At 46.5% G+C, this 14,677-nt stretch overlaps 1 protein-coding gene across 1 annotated transcript in view; it reads right to left on the bottom strand.

Annotated features, from left to right (window-relative positions):
* ROR2 (receptor tyrosine kinase like orphan receptor 2) overlaps positions 1-14,677 on the bottom strand; it is a 189,729-nt gene that overhangs the window by 18,889 nt on the left and 156,163 nt on the right. Inside the window, exons 3-4 of the mRNA XM_040620319.1 lie at positions 12,145-12,432; positions 11,296-11,326 (exon numbers count right to left, since the gene is read on the bottom strand). Coding sequence (XP_040476253.1) covers positions 11,296-11,326; positions 12,145-12,432 — 319 coding nt within the window. The remainder of the gene's footprint in view (positions 1-11,295; positions 11,327-12,144; positions 12,433-14,677) is intronic.

Genomic DNA, 14,677 nt, shown 5'->3' with positions numbered 1-14,677 from the left:
ACTGATTAATGGATAGACAGACAGATGAATGGTATATAGACAAATGGCTTATAGATTGGAAAGGAAGAAAAAGACTGTTTTCACTCACACCTGATATCATAATTTGCATAGAAAACCCTAAGGAATGTATTTTTAAACTACTAAAACTAATACAGATTTAGTAAGGCCACAGAATAAGGTCAATACAATCAATTGTATTTCTGTAGGTAACAATGAGCAAATGCAATTTTTTAAAAAATGTCATTTCCAGGGGCGCCTTGGTGGCTCGGTCAGTTGAGCGTCTGACTCTTGGTTTCGGCTCAGGTCGTGATCTCATGGGATCGAGCCCCATGTAGGGCTCCGTGCTCAGTGTGGAGTCCGCATGGGATTTTTCCCTCTTCCGCTGCTTTTCCCCACTGCTCACACTCACTCTCTCTAGTAAATGAATAAATCTCTTTTAAAAAGCCATTTACAATAACATTAAAGTACACCAGAGTAGTCAAATTCATAGAGACAGAAAGTAGAATCATAGCTGCTATGCATCGGGGCGAAGGGAAAATGGGGAGACATTGTTTAACAGATACCGAGTTTCAGTTTGGGAAGATGGCAAAGTTCTGGAGAGCGTGTGTTGATGGTTGCACCATGTGAATGTACTTTTTTTCTTTTTAAAGATTTTATTTATTTATTCGACAGAGATAGAGACAGCCAGCGAGAGCGGGAACACAAGCAGGGGGAGTGGGAGAGGAAGAAGCAGGCTCCTAGCAGAGGAGCCTGATGTGGGGCTCGATCCCAGGACTCCGGGATCGCGCCCTGAGCCGAAGGCAGACGCTTCACGACTGCGCCCCCCAGGCGCCCCCGACATGATGTACGTGATAGCACTGACTGACTTACACACTTAGAAATGGTTGAAATACTTAGGAATACACCTAACAAAATGTGTACAAGACCTCCACACTTAAAACTTCAAAACACTGTATAGAGAACGAAAAGAGAACCTACATAAATAGAAACATACAGCATATTCATAGGGTGGACCAGTCAGTGGTTTTAAGGAGGCAGTTCTCCCAAAGCACAGCATCACCCATCAAAATCCCAGCAGGATTTCCTCACAAGTGACTTTAAGTTATGGGAAAACAACAACAACAGCAACAACTATATAATGAGAAAATGACCAAGTGAGCAAACTTGAGAGCACCGGTAAGGGGCAGACTGACACCCGTACCTCCAGCTGTACAACCCTGAAAAGGAAACATCACTTACACACTTTGAAGGAAAGAAGTGCACACTCAGCATCTAATCGTGAACATCACAAACGTCGGCCAGATTCAAATTCAGAGACGTTCTGGACCGCGACTGCGTTGCGTTTATCAAACATTTCCGTGTCATGAAAGGCTGAGAAACCGTTCCAGATTAAAGGACACTAAAGCCAACGTGGAGAGGATTCTGTCCCGGGGAGGGGGTCTACACAGCGTTACTGGGACAGTTCAAGAAACTGGAGAACGAACGGCAGTTCTCACATAACGCCCTGAACTGGAGGCTGTTGCTCTGTGAGGGAAGATGGCTGCTCTTAGGGAACGCACACCGAAGGGTGAGGGGAAAGGGGCGTCATGAATGCAGCCAGTTCTCAAGTGGCTCGGGAAATGACAAATACGTCCGGGAAAATGATAACTCAAATGTGACGAAAGGATAGCTGGCAAGCCTGCGTAAAGAGATAAGGCATTACTTATAATTACTCTTCTCATAACTCTTCTGTACATTTGGGGTTATTTCAAAATGGAAAGTTAAAAACATTCCAGTACAGACTTTTGTAGAAATGGATAAACTGATACTAGAATTTACATGCAAATGCAAGATAGAATAGCCACAATAATCATGAAAGAGAGGAGGAATGAGGGTGAATTTAAACCATCCGATTGTAAGATTTACCACAACGTTACAACTAAGAAGACAACGTGGTACTGGGATATGAGAACAGATCCACAGAACTTGATGGAGAATCTCAAGATAGACCCTAACCTATGGTCAACTGACTTTCAGTAAAGGCACTAAGGCATTCGAGGAGGACCAGACAATTGTTTCAAAACCAGTGCTGGAAGAACTGGATATTCAGGGGTTTTTTGTTTTGGTTTGTTTTTTTTAAAAAAAATATTTTATTTATTTATTTGAGAGAGAGAGAGGGAGAGACAGCACAGAGGGAGAAGCAGACTCCCCACTGAGCAGGAAGCCCGATGCGGGACTCGATCCCAGGCCCCTGAGATCATGACCTGAGCCGAAGGCAGACATCTCACTGACTGAGCCACCCAGGCGCCCCAGAACTGGATATTCGTATGGAAGAAATAAACTTAAACCCATAACTCCTATTATACACAAAACGTGCTTTTGAGATGGATCACAGACCTAACCATAAAATCTAAAACCATGGCACTTATAAAAGAAAACTCTGGAGAATATCTTTATTGTACTGAGGTAAGCAAAGATTTCTCAGACACGATGTGTAAAAGACAAAAAATGATAAATTAGACTTATCAAAATTAAAATGTCCGGGGGCGCTTGGGTGGCACAATGGGTTAAGCAGCCAACTCTTGGTTTCAGCTCAGGTCTGCTCTCAGGGTCATGGGATCGAGCCCCATGTCGGGCTCCGTGCTCAGCGAGGAGTCTGCTTCCGAGTCAACTCTCCTTCTGTTCCTCCTGTTCATTCTCTCTCTCAAATAAATAAATCTTTAAAAAAAAAATTCCTGCTCATCAAAAGACAGCATTAAGAAACTAAAAAGGCAAATCACACACCGGGAGAAAACATTTTACATAATTTTTTCATTGACAAAGGAATTGTATACAGAATACATAAAAAACCCCTTTAACTCAATAGGAAAACAAACACCACAGTAAAACTGGGCAAAAGCCTAACAGATACTTCACAAAAGTGCAGCCTGGAAAGACCATCCCGCTTTTGGTGATGAGAAAATATAAATTAAACCACCATGAATCATCACAACACAAGATGCTGAATGGCTAAAGTCAAATGACACACATGTTGGCATGGATGTGGGACACCTGAAACTCTCACACACGGCTGGTGGCAGCAGGAAACGGAAAGACCGCTCTCTGGGGAAGGGTTTGGCAATTTCTTATGGCTTATGTATGTACTGACCATCTGACCCAGTAATCCCACAGCCAGGATGTATTCCAGAGAAATGAAAACATGCTCACAAAAATACTTGAACACAAACGTTCACAGCAGCCTGATTTGTAACTGTCCCAACGTGGAAACCCAAATGTCCATCAACAGGTGGATACACATATTGTAGTAAATTCATAAAACAGCTAATCATCAATAAACGGGAATAAACCACAGGAAGAATCTTTCAGATATGACATTTCATGAAAGAAGCCAGACACAAGAGTTTCCCAAGACGATGGAAGCACCCCACGGCAGGAAGTTTTAGTTTTTGTCTGTTTCATTCATTGTCGTATTCTCAACACCTTGAACAGGGCCTGGCACATAGTCAGCCCTCAATATAAATTTGTTAAATGAATGAATGCTTTCCTTAAAAATAAGACACCATGCTCTGTATTACTAATTCCAAGATGAAACACGCCTAGCATCCAGTTATGCTGTTGTCGTATTAGACATGGCAAAGTGTCCACTCGGTCCAACTGAACACACCCAACACCAACATTCATGTCCTAAAAACCTAAGTCAGCAGAAGCTCTCAGAAACCATCTCCAAGGCCAGGATCACACGAGGCAGCCAGAGACAGAGAAACGGCGGTCACCGGGAAGTAAGTGTAATTCTCTACCGTGTTCAGGGGGCTGGTCCCTCCCCAGCAAACCTTGGAACCAGGTTGATATTTCCTTGGGTGACTTTGGAGGTCGGTGTGTGAAAAGCTCTCATCCAAGCATACTAGGTCATAACAGCTAATGCATGGGCTCAAGTGAAAACAAAAAGACCAAGTGGAGGCATTAAATGTGTTACCACACGTCCGGCGCTAATACCGTCATTATCGCTAAGCGCAAACATTTTCGTCTGGGTCGCTATGTGGTCTGAATTAAGGAGGGTGTGTGCGTTCTCTGACTTTACGCACGATGATCTCTTTGTCACTTACTGCCCGCATCACATAATCTTAAAATGAATTAAGTTTCTATCTTTTATTCAAGTTTGGCACTATGGGATTTGAGGACTTACATTTTCCAAGAAATAGATCTTATCATAACAAGAAGTCACAGAGGGAAAAAAAAATCAGGCTGGCTTCTCTCTTGCCACCAGCTCTGTTTGATTAGGTTGGTGGTTTAATGGCTTTAACATCAAATGCTCCGTGTCAGCCTTTTGCCTGAGCGAGTTTACCTACCAACGGTAAGGCAGCTTGGTTTCTCCTGAAGTCATTTTTAATCACTGGCTTGTTGGCAGTTTCAGTGTGGTTTTTTTTTTTTATAGTGCTATTTTCCTGTAATTAGGATAAAGCTTGAACTCAGTTATGACAGTTCTCCAGAAATAGCCGTGGAAGGAGCTGGAGGGAGCAGATAGCCGAGTTCTGTTGAGACACGCCAACCGTGGGCGCCTCTGAGTCATCCACCCGAAGATGCCCGTGGTGCGGCCGTGTCCAAGGGCCTGGAGATGGGGAGACAGCCAGACTAAATGGGGCTTCCAGGGCCATGAGCATATGGGTGGTGAGCGGCCAAAGGCTTGCAGTCACCTGCACTTTGTGACGTAAGAAAAGGGCTCAGGACACGGCCCGGAGGAAGGCGATCTCCCAGAGGCCAATTACTAACGTAACTTGTAACTGTCCCAAAGGACAACACATCTCCCTTTAAGCAGCGTCTGTTGAAGCACTTTGTGCGTGTGCGCACGTGTTAGCCCAGGATAGCAATGCAGGGAACAGGGCAGGTTTCAAGGTCACCCCGCCCCACCCCCACAGGCCCATGCCACCAGGCTACCCCGTGGTGTAGATACGGGTCTGTCATCGTGAAAACGAACCACTTTTAAAAGAGCAGATAAAAATGAAACCCGTACACGCAGCCTCACACTAATCCCCTCACGTTAGCCAAGCTGCTACCTGAGTGAGCCGTAATAATGCCGTCTTTGAACCTGCGTCTGCGGAGTCACAGCCTGTTCTTAAAGCCTTTGTTGCCCATATACACACCCTCCTCACCTTCCCTTCAGAAGCATGAAAGGAAAAGCACAGTTTTAACGGCAGTAAATCCCTTCACCTTGCTCGGCACACACGAACGGGTGACCAGCGCTCTGCCAGGGTCTGCAGGTGCGGCTGTGTGAGGGCGGCCGCTGGGCAGCGAGCCGGGAGGGGAGTCCCCACAGCCGTTCCTGCTCACATTCCAGAGCAGCAGCGCGGCCCAGCGCTGACCCGCTGCCCTCGGGGATCGACCGAGGCTCCACTATTACTCACTGGTCAGCTCTCTGTCTGCAGGCACAGGCACACTACTGGTCCAGCAAGGGAAGAGCCTAAGGAAATGGCCCGAGAGAGGAGTCACAGGTGGGACAAGCTGGTGACACTCCAGTGACAAAAATGGAGAACCTGTGGACGAATTTGTCGTAAGCCCGCTGATTTCCCCTCTTTCTGTCTTGGTTTGGGTTCATTTCCAGAGACGCCGCAAGGACGTGGAGGTTAGTCTATAGAAACATGATCAGAATCAGGCGTGGGCGCGTCAGACTACAAGATAACCCGATTATAGAAGGTCGTCTGCCAGCACAAAGCAGCAGATCTATTCGGCAGCCCAACGAAAGAAGAACTCACCATGAACGAGAGGATTTCAGGCTGGAACCGCAAAGCTACTTGACACTAGGAGCTCTATTTCGTAACATGATATTAATATGTTCAAAGGAGAAAAAACACAGAATGCCCTTTGTATCTGAAAAACTCACTGCAAAAATCAGACTTCTACTATGCAATTCCAATAAAAACACAAACTGGCAAAAATCCAGATGGAAGAGTAAAAGACAACGGCAAGGGAATCTGAAAAAAATGGTAGAGTATTAAGGGGGATGTATGAGTCAGCCCAGGCTGCTGTAACAAATAGCCCAGATGCAGCAACCTGACTTTTCATAGTTCTGGAGGCTGAGAAGTTCAGTATCAAAGTGCCGGCCTCTTCGGCTCCCAGCTTATAGATGGCCAGCTTCTTGCTGCGGCCTCCATGGTAGACAGAAAGAGCTCTGATGGGTCTTCCTCTACTTCTAAGGACATGAGTCCTACAGGATCAGTCCCGCCCTTATGACTTCATTTAACTGTAATTTCCTCCTTAAAGGCCCTACCTCTAATACTGTCACATGGCCCAGGGGGTTAAGGCTTCAATGTATGAATTGGGGGGGGGAGGGGGGAGACATAATTCAGTCCATAGCAGCAGAGTGAGAAAATTTCTTTAGATGTACCAAGATACATTGCAAAGTTACACTGTCAGACAAGATATATTGCAAAGCTACACTGTCAGAATACTGTGGTATTATTCCAAGTACAGAAGCTACTGGAAGAAAATAGAGACTCAGAAGCAGATTCACATGCACAGAAATTTCACATATGACAGAGGTGACATTAAATTTAATGATTACAGTTGGGGCTATTCATTAGATGGTGCCAAGGACTAGGCCACTGATATAGAAAAATACTACAGTAAAACGCCCGCTTATACTAGCATAAAAATCATTCCGATGGAGTAAAAAGCTATGTAAAAGTTATATCTAGAATATATTTTAGAACTCTTACAAATCAATAAGAAAAAGACAAATAACTTAATGAAAAATGGGTAAAATACAGTGTATTCTGGTTATTTGTAGTAATTATTTTCTTTTTTTTTTTTTTTTTTTTTTTAAGATTTTATTTATTTATTTGACAGACAGCCAGCGAGAGAGGGAACACAAGCAGGGGGAGTGGGAGAGGAAGAAGCAGGCTCATAGCGGAGGAGCCTGATGTGGGGCTCGATCCCACAACGCCGGGATCACGCCCTGAGCCGAAGGCAGACGCTTAACCGCTGTGCCACCCAGGCGCCCCAGTAGTAATTATTTTCTATACGGGTGTTGCAAACACTGAGTGAGTAAATACTGGGCCATGGCTCCCAGGGGAAATACAGAGATAATTTTCTGCAAGTCTGTGGTCATAACATTTTCATTATCCAATCAATACGTAACCTTGTTTTATTTGTGTTGATGATTCATTAACGTCGAGCTGAGGGCCAATAGCACTGTAACTCACGCCTGAAGGAAGCTTATCTAACATGTGTGTTTTTCTCCAGGGGGCCCATCACAGCCTTCTGGTGCTCAGGAGCTCTAGAGCACTTCAGCACTATGCTCAGGGCTGTCCTACACAGCGAAATCGCCCACAAAAAGCACAAAACGCGAAGAGACGGCAAAAACACAGTGCTTACCGTGGGACAGCTGAAATAAGAAGGCAGACCTCAGCCGGAACGTGTGCATGGGCAACGACCATGTTCCACTGCTCTGCACACGTCCGTGAGTGACAGCGAAAACAGCCTGAGTGCTGATTTTGGAGTTACAAAGAAATTTTAGCGAGTAAGAAAATGTACAAGCACGGAATGTGCAAATAAAGAGGATAAACTGTATATGAACGGGCAGTTCAATGGTTATTAAACCAACAAAATATGTTCAACTTCTCTATTTACGAGAGAAGTGAGATTTAATGTAAAATTACTCTAAATTACTATTTGACACCCAAGACACTGGCAAAATGTTAAGTTCTGATCATCCGTGCTGAAGACGGGGGGAAATAAGAACTCGTGCTTTGCTGGATGGACCATGAGTTCCTTAGCCACCTGGCCGTACCTGGAGGCGTGGGAGGTGCACACTTACGATTCCGCTCCCAGATGTTGGCCACTGGAGGACTCACGTCCACAGGGACAGGGAGACAGGGACAGATGTTCCTGTGAGACGGTCTGTACCAGTTAAAACAACTAACCTTCACTCACATGGCCCACAGTCGATTAAAGGGGGGTTGACTCAGAATGAACCTTGTACACTTGTTAAAATGAACGTAACCTACACGTACTATCCTGGACTTCCAGAATGGAAAACCCACCTCACCAACCTCCAAAAAAATGTACTTACATGCTATTTGCAAGACACCTGCATCAAACAACACAGAAAGGTTGAAAAGAAAAAAAAGAAAAAACCAAGACAAGAATAGTAAAAGAGGTTCTTAGGAAATATAATTAAAAAGAAGGTTGGAGGCTCCTGGGTGGCTCAGTCAGTGAAGTGTCTGCCTTTGGCTCAGGTCATGATCTCGGGGTCCTGGGATTGAGCCCTACTTCAGGCTCCTTGCTCAGCGGGAAGCCTGCTTCTCCCTCTGTCTCTGTCCTCCCCCCACTCATGCTCTCTCTTTCTCTCTCTCAAATAAATAATAAATAAAATCTTTAAATAAAGAAAGAAATAAAAATAAGAAGAGTTTAGGAACAGCAGTATTATTGTCCGGCAAAACTGAATTCAAGGCAAAAAGTACTAGAAGGGACTAAGAACAAAACAAAACAAAGCTATATAGCCTCAAGCCTATAGGCATTTAGGAACAGACAAAACTAAAAGAAAAAAAAAAAAAGGAAAAGAAAAGAAAAGAAAACACAAAAATTGGCAAGAATTTGTAGGCAAGAAATTGACAAGAAATTGGCCAGAATAAGTAGGGATGAGTTTCACATATTTTCAAATATCTATAACCTACGTGGACAAAAAACACATAGACACCTTCAATGACACACTTAACGTGTGTGATCTAATATACAAAGTGACCTATGTGTGACCACCATCGGAACCCACTTATTTTTTGAAACAACAGGAAATATTCACAAGAATTGACCATCTCTAATTGGCCCCAAAGAAAATCGCAACAGGCTACCAAAAGTAAAATACATCCCCAAATCACTGATGATAATGCAAAAAAAAAAAAAAAAAAAAAAAAATCAGAAAATAACAAAATAAGCTTATGTGCCTGGCAGGTGGAAAAAAGATACAGCCACAGCAGTATTCAGAGGACAGGTTATAGTCTTAAATGCATTTGTTTGAAAAATTAAAATGCTTAATAAAAATAGCTTTTTCAAGAAATCATATGGACGTGAAGATCACTGGACCTACCAGAATGGCTCAACTTAATTAAAAACATCAACCAAACCAAATGCTAGTGAACTCCTAGCTGCCGGTGGGAGTGCAAGGTGGTCCAACCACGTTAAGAAAAGTCTGATATTTCTGGTATTTCTTACAAAACTCGGCACGCACATACCCTGTGAGTGAGCAATATGACTCCCAGGTATTCACCGAACAGAAATGAAAATATACGTCCACCAAATGTGTCTGAGAATATCCACAGCGCCTTATCCGTAAGAGTTGAAGGGTGCAAACTACTAGGGCATCCGTCAACAGGAGAGTGGATAAACCAGCTGGTGTCGTCATGCAGTGGGACAGCTCGGCAACGAGGCAGTGACCTGCTACTACACGCACATCACAGATGCACCCCGAAAACACGACGCATAGTGAAAGAAGCCCATCTTTCATGGCTACATGCTGGAGGATTCCATCTCTAAAACACGTAAAACAAGTCCATGGTAGAAAAGAAATCAGAACAGTGGTTGCCTCAGGAGGAGGGAGTTGCCTGAGAAGCTGCATGATGGAACCTTCTAGAATGATAGGAATGTTCCGTGCCTGGACAGGGGTTTGCACTGCAGAGGTTTTTGCATTTGCTGGACCTTATTATGGGGTACTCAAGAACTGTACGCTTCACTGTATGTAGTTTTTAAATCAAGAAGAAGAAACAAGGCTAGTAGACAGATATGAACTCCTGTTAATGATTTCCACACTTCAGTACTTAAGTACAGGAACACAAATATCTGTGACTTACTGAGAAATGTATTAAAAAAAAGAAGACGGACTGATGGACGGAGAGAGAGGCAATAAGGCTAGCAGATGAAATGTAAATGGCAGGGTCTGGCAGTGGGCATATGGACTGGATATTCACTGTGAAATTCTTTCTACTTTTCCATATGTTTGAAATTTTTCATAATAAAATGTTGGGAGGGGCGCCTGGGTGGCTCAGTTGGTGAAGCGTCTGCCTTCGGATCAGGTCATGATCTCAGGGTCCTGGGATCGATCCCCGAGTTGGGCTCCCTGCTCAGTGGGAAGGCTGCTTCTCCCTCTCTCACTCCCCCTGCTTGGGCTCCCTCTCTCTCTGTGTCTCTCTCTGTCAAATAAATAAAAATCTAAAAAAAAAATACATTCTACTTACATATAAATTATATTTATCTGTTTTCCAATACTGTATGTCTATGTTATATAATATTTACATAAATAAGATTTTAAAGTATGAAAAAATAAAAGGTCAACTCCAGAAATCATGGACACCTTTTCCAAAGCCTCCGAGCTGTGGCCTTGTTATAATTTCTTCTTGCCTCGCTCTATGCACAAATGATTATTAGGGACAAATGTTCTAACACTACTGCTCAGCACAGATTTTCTCAAAAATCTACCTTCTGTAAATGGTGCCCGATATTTGCTACCAGGGGCCCCTGTCCACGCACCCACCCCAGCGGCCAGTGCTGACGAGAAGCCGGGGGGCCATGGAGGAGCAAACCCTGACCAACACGTAGCATCTGGGTCACTGATCACAACGTTTGGAGGTGAAGCAATGGCTCTCTGATCTGGCTGGACAAGAAATGGGGAGCCCGGGAGCCCCTGCTAACTTCGAACGCAACCCTGAAGGGAGTGGATCTTGTGCACAGGATGACAGAACATGCAGGGTCCAGAGGAGAATGTCCCCAAACGGACGGGTACATGGAGAGATGAGATACCAGGGAAAAGACACCGGGGTCCACAGGCAGCACCCAGCCGCGGCTCGATAAAGACGCAGGAGCCAGGCTCTGAGCCTCGGTGTCCTCACCTCGGAAGCGGGGTCTGACACCGGTCTACGCCAGAGGACGCCCTGAGGCCCCATGGCCACACCTGTCATAGACCCGAGGCTGGAGGTGCGGTTGTGGGTGGTGCTAGGATTTCAGTGAGAAGCGCCTCCCTGTTTCCAGGACCCTGGTGTCCCCAGCAAGGAGGCCTGTACGCACACAGTCCTTCCAGCTGCCTTGTAAGGTCACGATCACTGAAAGGAACGAGCAACCGCTGCCCTCACGACATTTCTCCCTGACACGAAGCCATGGAAACTCTGGCAGTGCTCCAGCCCCGAGCAAGCACGTTGCCATCCTTGTGTCAAGTCCAGCCGGCGTCCAGCAAATTCGGCAAAGACATGCAGTTGCTGGATTTCAATCCTGGATTCTTACATAACGGAAACCCTTGGGGAATGAGAAAACGGTTTGAGGGAAACAGATACTTACTGAAAGTTATGGTTTGGGCTGTGTGTGGGACCTAAGAAGAAGAAGAAAAAGACTGGTTATTAATACTTCACAATTTGGATCCAGCCTCTTTTTCTGATCCAGCCTTTGGTAAAGGCGGCCGCATCCCCGCGTGCTCATTTGTGGTGAGCCGTCCTCGGGCCTGGGCTCTGGGCTGCCCAAGATTACATACCAGGGACGGCGAAAACCACCAAATGTGGAGGGGACGCTCTCTCTATTTATGCAGAAACGCTTGGAGGTATTTTTGGAGCTTCTGCTGTCTTTTCTCGCTCTCTCCCCATCTAAGCTTGATTCACAAGCTCTGTTTCCTACCTGGGGCCCGAATGGTCTGGAGCCTGTGTGACGGGCCTGGGGCAGGGTGGGGACCATCTCACCACTGGGATGAGAGCTGACGCACCCCTCCCCATGGTCATCTGTGACGAGCGCGAGGGTGGGGGACCGTCACCGCACTATGCTCTCGGTCCTTCGCCTCGGCTGGGCCCAGGCTTCCGTGGGCAGCAGCTGCCTGTCTCCCTCAGTGTGGCCGGCCTCCCCAGGGGGCCACCTCTGTCACACGGCCGTTCCCTCCGCCTCCAAGCTCACCTTCGCGTCTGGGGTCATGTTCTGCACTCCAGGTTTCCAGACCACTCCATCTGTGTCTACTTGCTTTTATGACTAGTAAATGGGGAACGGGCTAAGCTGGGACCTCGCGCACAATGAGAGAGGCCTCGGGGACGGTTTTATTGATTTCTGTCCTGCTGGCGTGTTCAGTGTCAACCTGCAAAGGAACCTCCTGTTCCGGCCGGGAGCGTCGCTACCTGGTAACCGCACGCCTGGGCTGCCCCGACTCACCGAGCCGCACGAACAGGACGCCGGTGGCGGTGATGGTCTTCACGCCGTTGGTGGCCACGCACTGGTAGTAGCCGGTGTCCGTCGTGTCCAGGTCTTGGATCCGCAGCCGGGAGCCGTACTCCGTCTTGCGGATGATGACGCGCCGCGGCTCCTGCACCACGGGGGCATCGTTCTTCAGCCACCGCACGGTGGGGGTGGGGTTTCCGGCCACCTTGCAGTGCAGAATGGCCGTCTGGCCTTGGACTATGGTGATGTTGTTCACTGGCTCCAGAAAATTCAGAAAGTAGCCTGCAGAAGAGAGCGGTCACAGTTGAGTGAGGGCTGGAAGAAGGGGCTGCCTGGAGCTCCTCCTGTGACCTGCTCGGGAGGGCTTCCATGTTCCCTCATGTAAATACGGTCCTTTCCCGTCACTGGCGGTACTGATGTTCTAGAATGTTCTGAGAACACTGACTTAGCAAACCACTGCTCCCAGGGAAATACAGAGTTAGGTTCCTTTGGGCCTCTGGTCACAGTATTTTCATCAATCGTGGCATAACCTCATTTTATGTGTGTTTCTGTCTGAAGACACCTTATTAATATGCATCATTGATTCACTGCCATCGAGCTCAAGGCCAACATTTCTGTTATCGCATGCCTGAAGGAAGCTTATCTAATGTGTGTCTTCTCCATAAGACACATCACAGCATTCTGGGGCGTAGGAACGCCAGATAACACTTCAGCACCATCACAGGGGGGATTTAAAACAGCGAACTCACCAACAAAAAGCAAAAAATGCAAAAAACCTAGGACTCTAGAGACCACAGAAAGGACACTTGCTTACAGCAGGAGCTGGAACAGTTGGGCCAGTGTCCCCTAGTTGGGCCTTGGCTAGCAATGCGTGCATCGGACAAGTCTCAATTTTCACGGCTCTGGGCAGGTCTGTGAATGACCACACAGTGGCACCGTGAGTCCTGATTTTGGGGTTACAGGGACACTTTAGACAGTAGGGAACTTGAAATTATAGAACCCCAAAATGAGGATCAACTGTGTTTCTCTTTGCAAGCACTAGATCTAATCTAATCTCCCTGATTCGTGATGTAATCTGTGCTTGGAAAGGCCACCCTCCTTCCTGCCACACCACCGAGTACAAAGCCTCAAGAAGGAAAAATTCACCACAAAACAGACACCTCCTCAAAAACGAGCTAATCCCGGGGCGCCTGGGTGGCACAGCGGTTAAGCGTCTGCCTTCGGCTCAGGGCGTGATCCCGGCGTTCTGGGATCGGGCCCCACATGAAGCTCCTCTGCCGGGAGCCTGCTTCTTCCTCTCCCACTCCCCCTGCTTGTGTTCCCTCTCTCGCTGGCTGTCTCTATCTCTGTCGAATAAATAAATAAAATCTTAAAAACAAAAAACAAAAAACGAGCTAATCCCTGGGCTGGACAGAATAAGGATGTGGAGGCTGAGTGCTGCTGAAGGCTCTGTCCTGCGGCATGTGGGGCAAGAGCCGGAAGAAGCTGTACAGGGCTCCACGTGGGGGGGGTTGGGCAGGGTCCGGAAGGACCCAGAACACAGAGCCAGTGGGGCTGCAATGTGGGGCTCTATCGAACCAGGGGCGGGGACTCTCTGCTGGTGACATAGGCCTTGTGGAACAAGAGGAAGTGAAATAGGTGGCAGAGGAGAGGAGTATGTTTGTGTGTGGTATGTATGTGTGTGGTGTGGTGTGTGCTTGTGTGTATGTATATGTAAATGTGTGGTGTGTGGTATGTGGGTGTGACTGGTGTATTTGTGTGGTGTGTGTGAGTGTGTGTGGTGTGTGGTATGTGGGTGTGACGTGGTGTGTGCATTTGTGGGGTGGTGTGTGTGAATGTGTGTGGTGTGTGGTATGTGGGTGTGACGTGGTGTGTGCATTTGTGGGGTGGTGTGTGTGAATGTGTGTGGTGTGTGGTATGTGGGTGTGACATGGTGTGTGTATTTGTGGAATGGTGTGTGTGAGGAGTGTATGTATGTGTTTGTATGGTATGTGTGTAATATGGTGCGTGTGTATGTGTGTGGTATGTGTGTGAGCGTGCGTTCATGTGTGGTTAGGTCAGGAGCTGGGAGATTATGCTGTCAAGATAAACACGCATGCTAAAATTCCATATCACACAATACCTAAGGCTAGATAGGTAAGACAATCAACCATGAGGCGATGAACTCACCTCAGACAAAACTAAGATAATAGAGCAATCTGAAAATGACCATAACATATATTCTTGTTCTGAATCTTTCGGCTTGATTTCTGTTAGGTTCCTATCCTTTTTTAAAAAAATGAGTTAGAAAGATGGCACATACTTGTTACTATTGCCTTCACTGTATGGAAATCTACGGGGTTCTAGTGGACTGTTGAGGGACATTTCAAACACAGGCTGGGTGATGGCCTGTAGATGTTGGGTGACAGGAAGCAGCAGAGGGGATGGGAGGCTGTGGATTTTAAGAGCGAGGGAAGGTTTTTCTTGACAAGGGAGAGTGGATAGACGGCTGTCTCAGAGGTGTCACTAATTAGCACTAACCATTATT

This window comes from Ursus maritimus, unplaced genomic scaffold, assembly GCF_017311325.1.
Source record: "Ursus maritimus isolate PB19 unplaced genomic scaffold, ASM1731132v1 scaffold_34, whole genome shotgun sequence".
NCBI classification, from domain to species: domain Eukaryota; kingdom Metazoa; phylum Chordata; class Mammalia; order Carnivora; family Ursidae; genus Ursus; species Ursus maritimus.
Note: the sequence above shows the minus strand (reverse complement) of the source record. Positions and strands in the feature narration are given on the sequence as shown.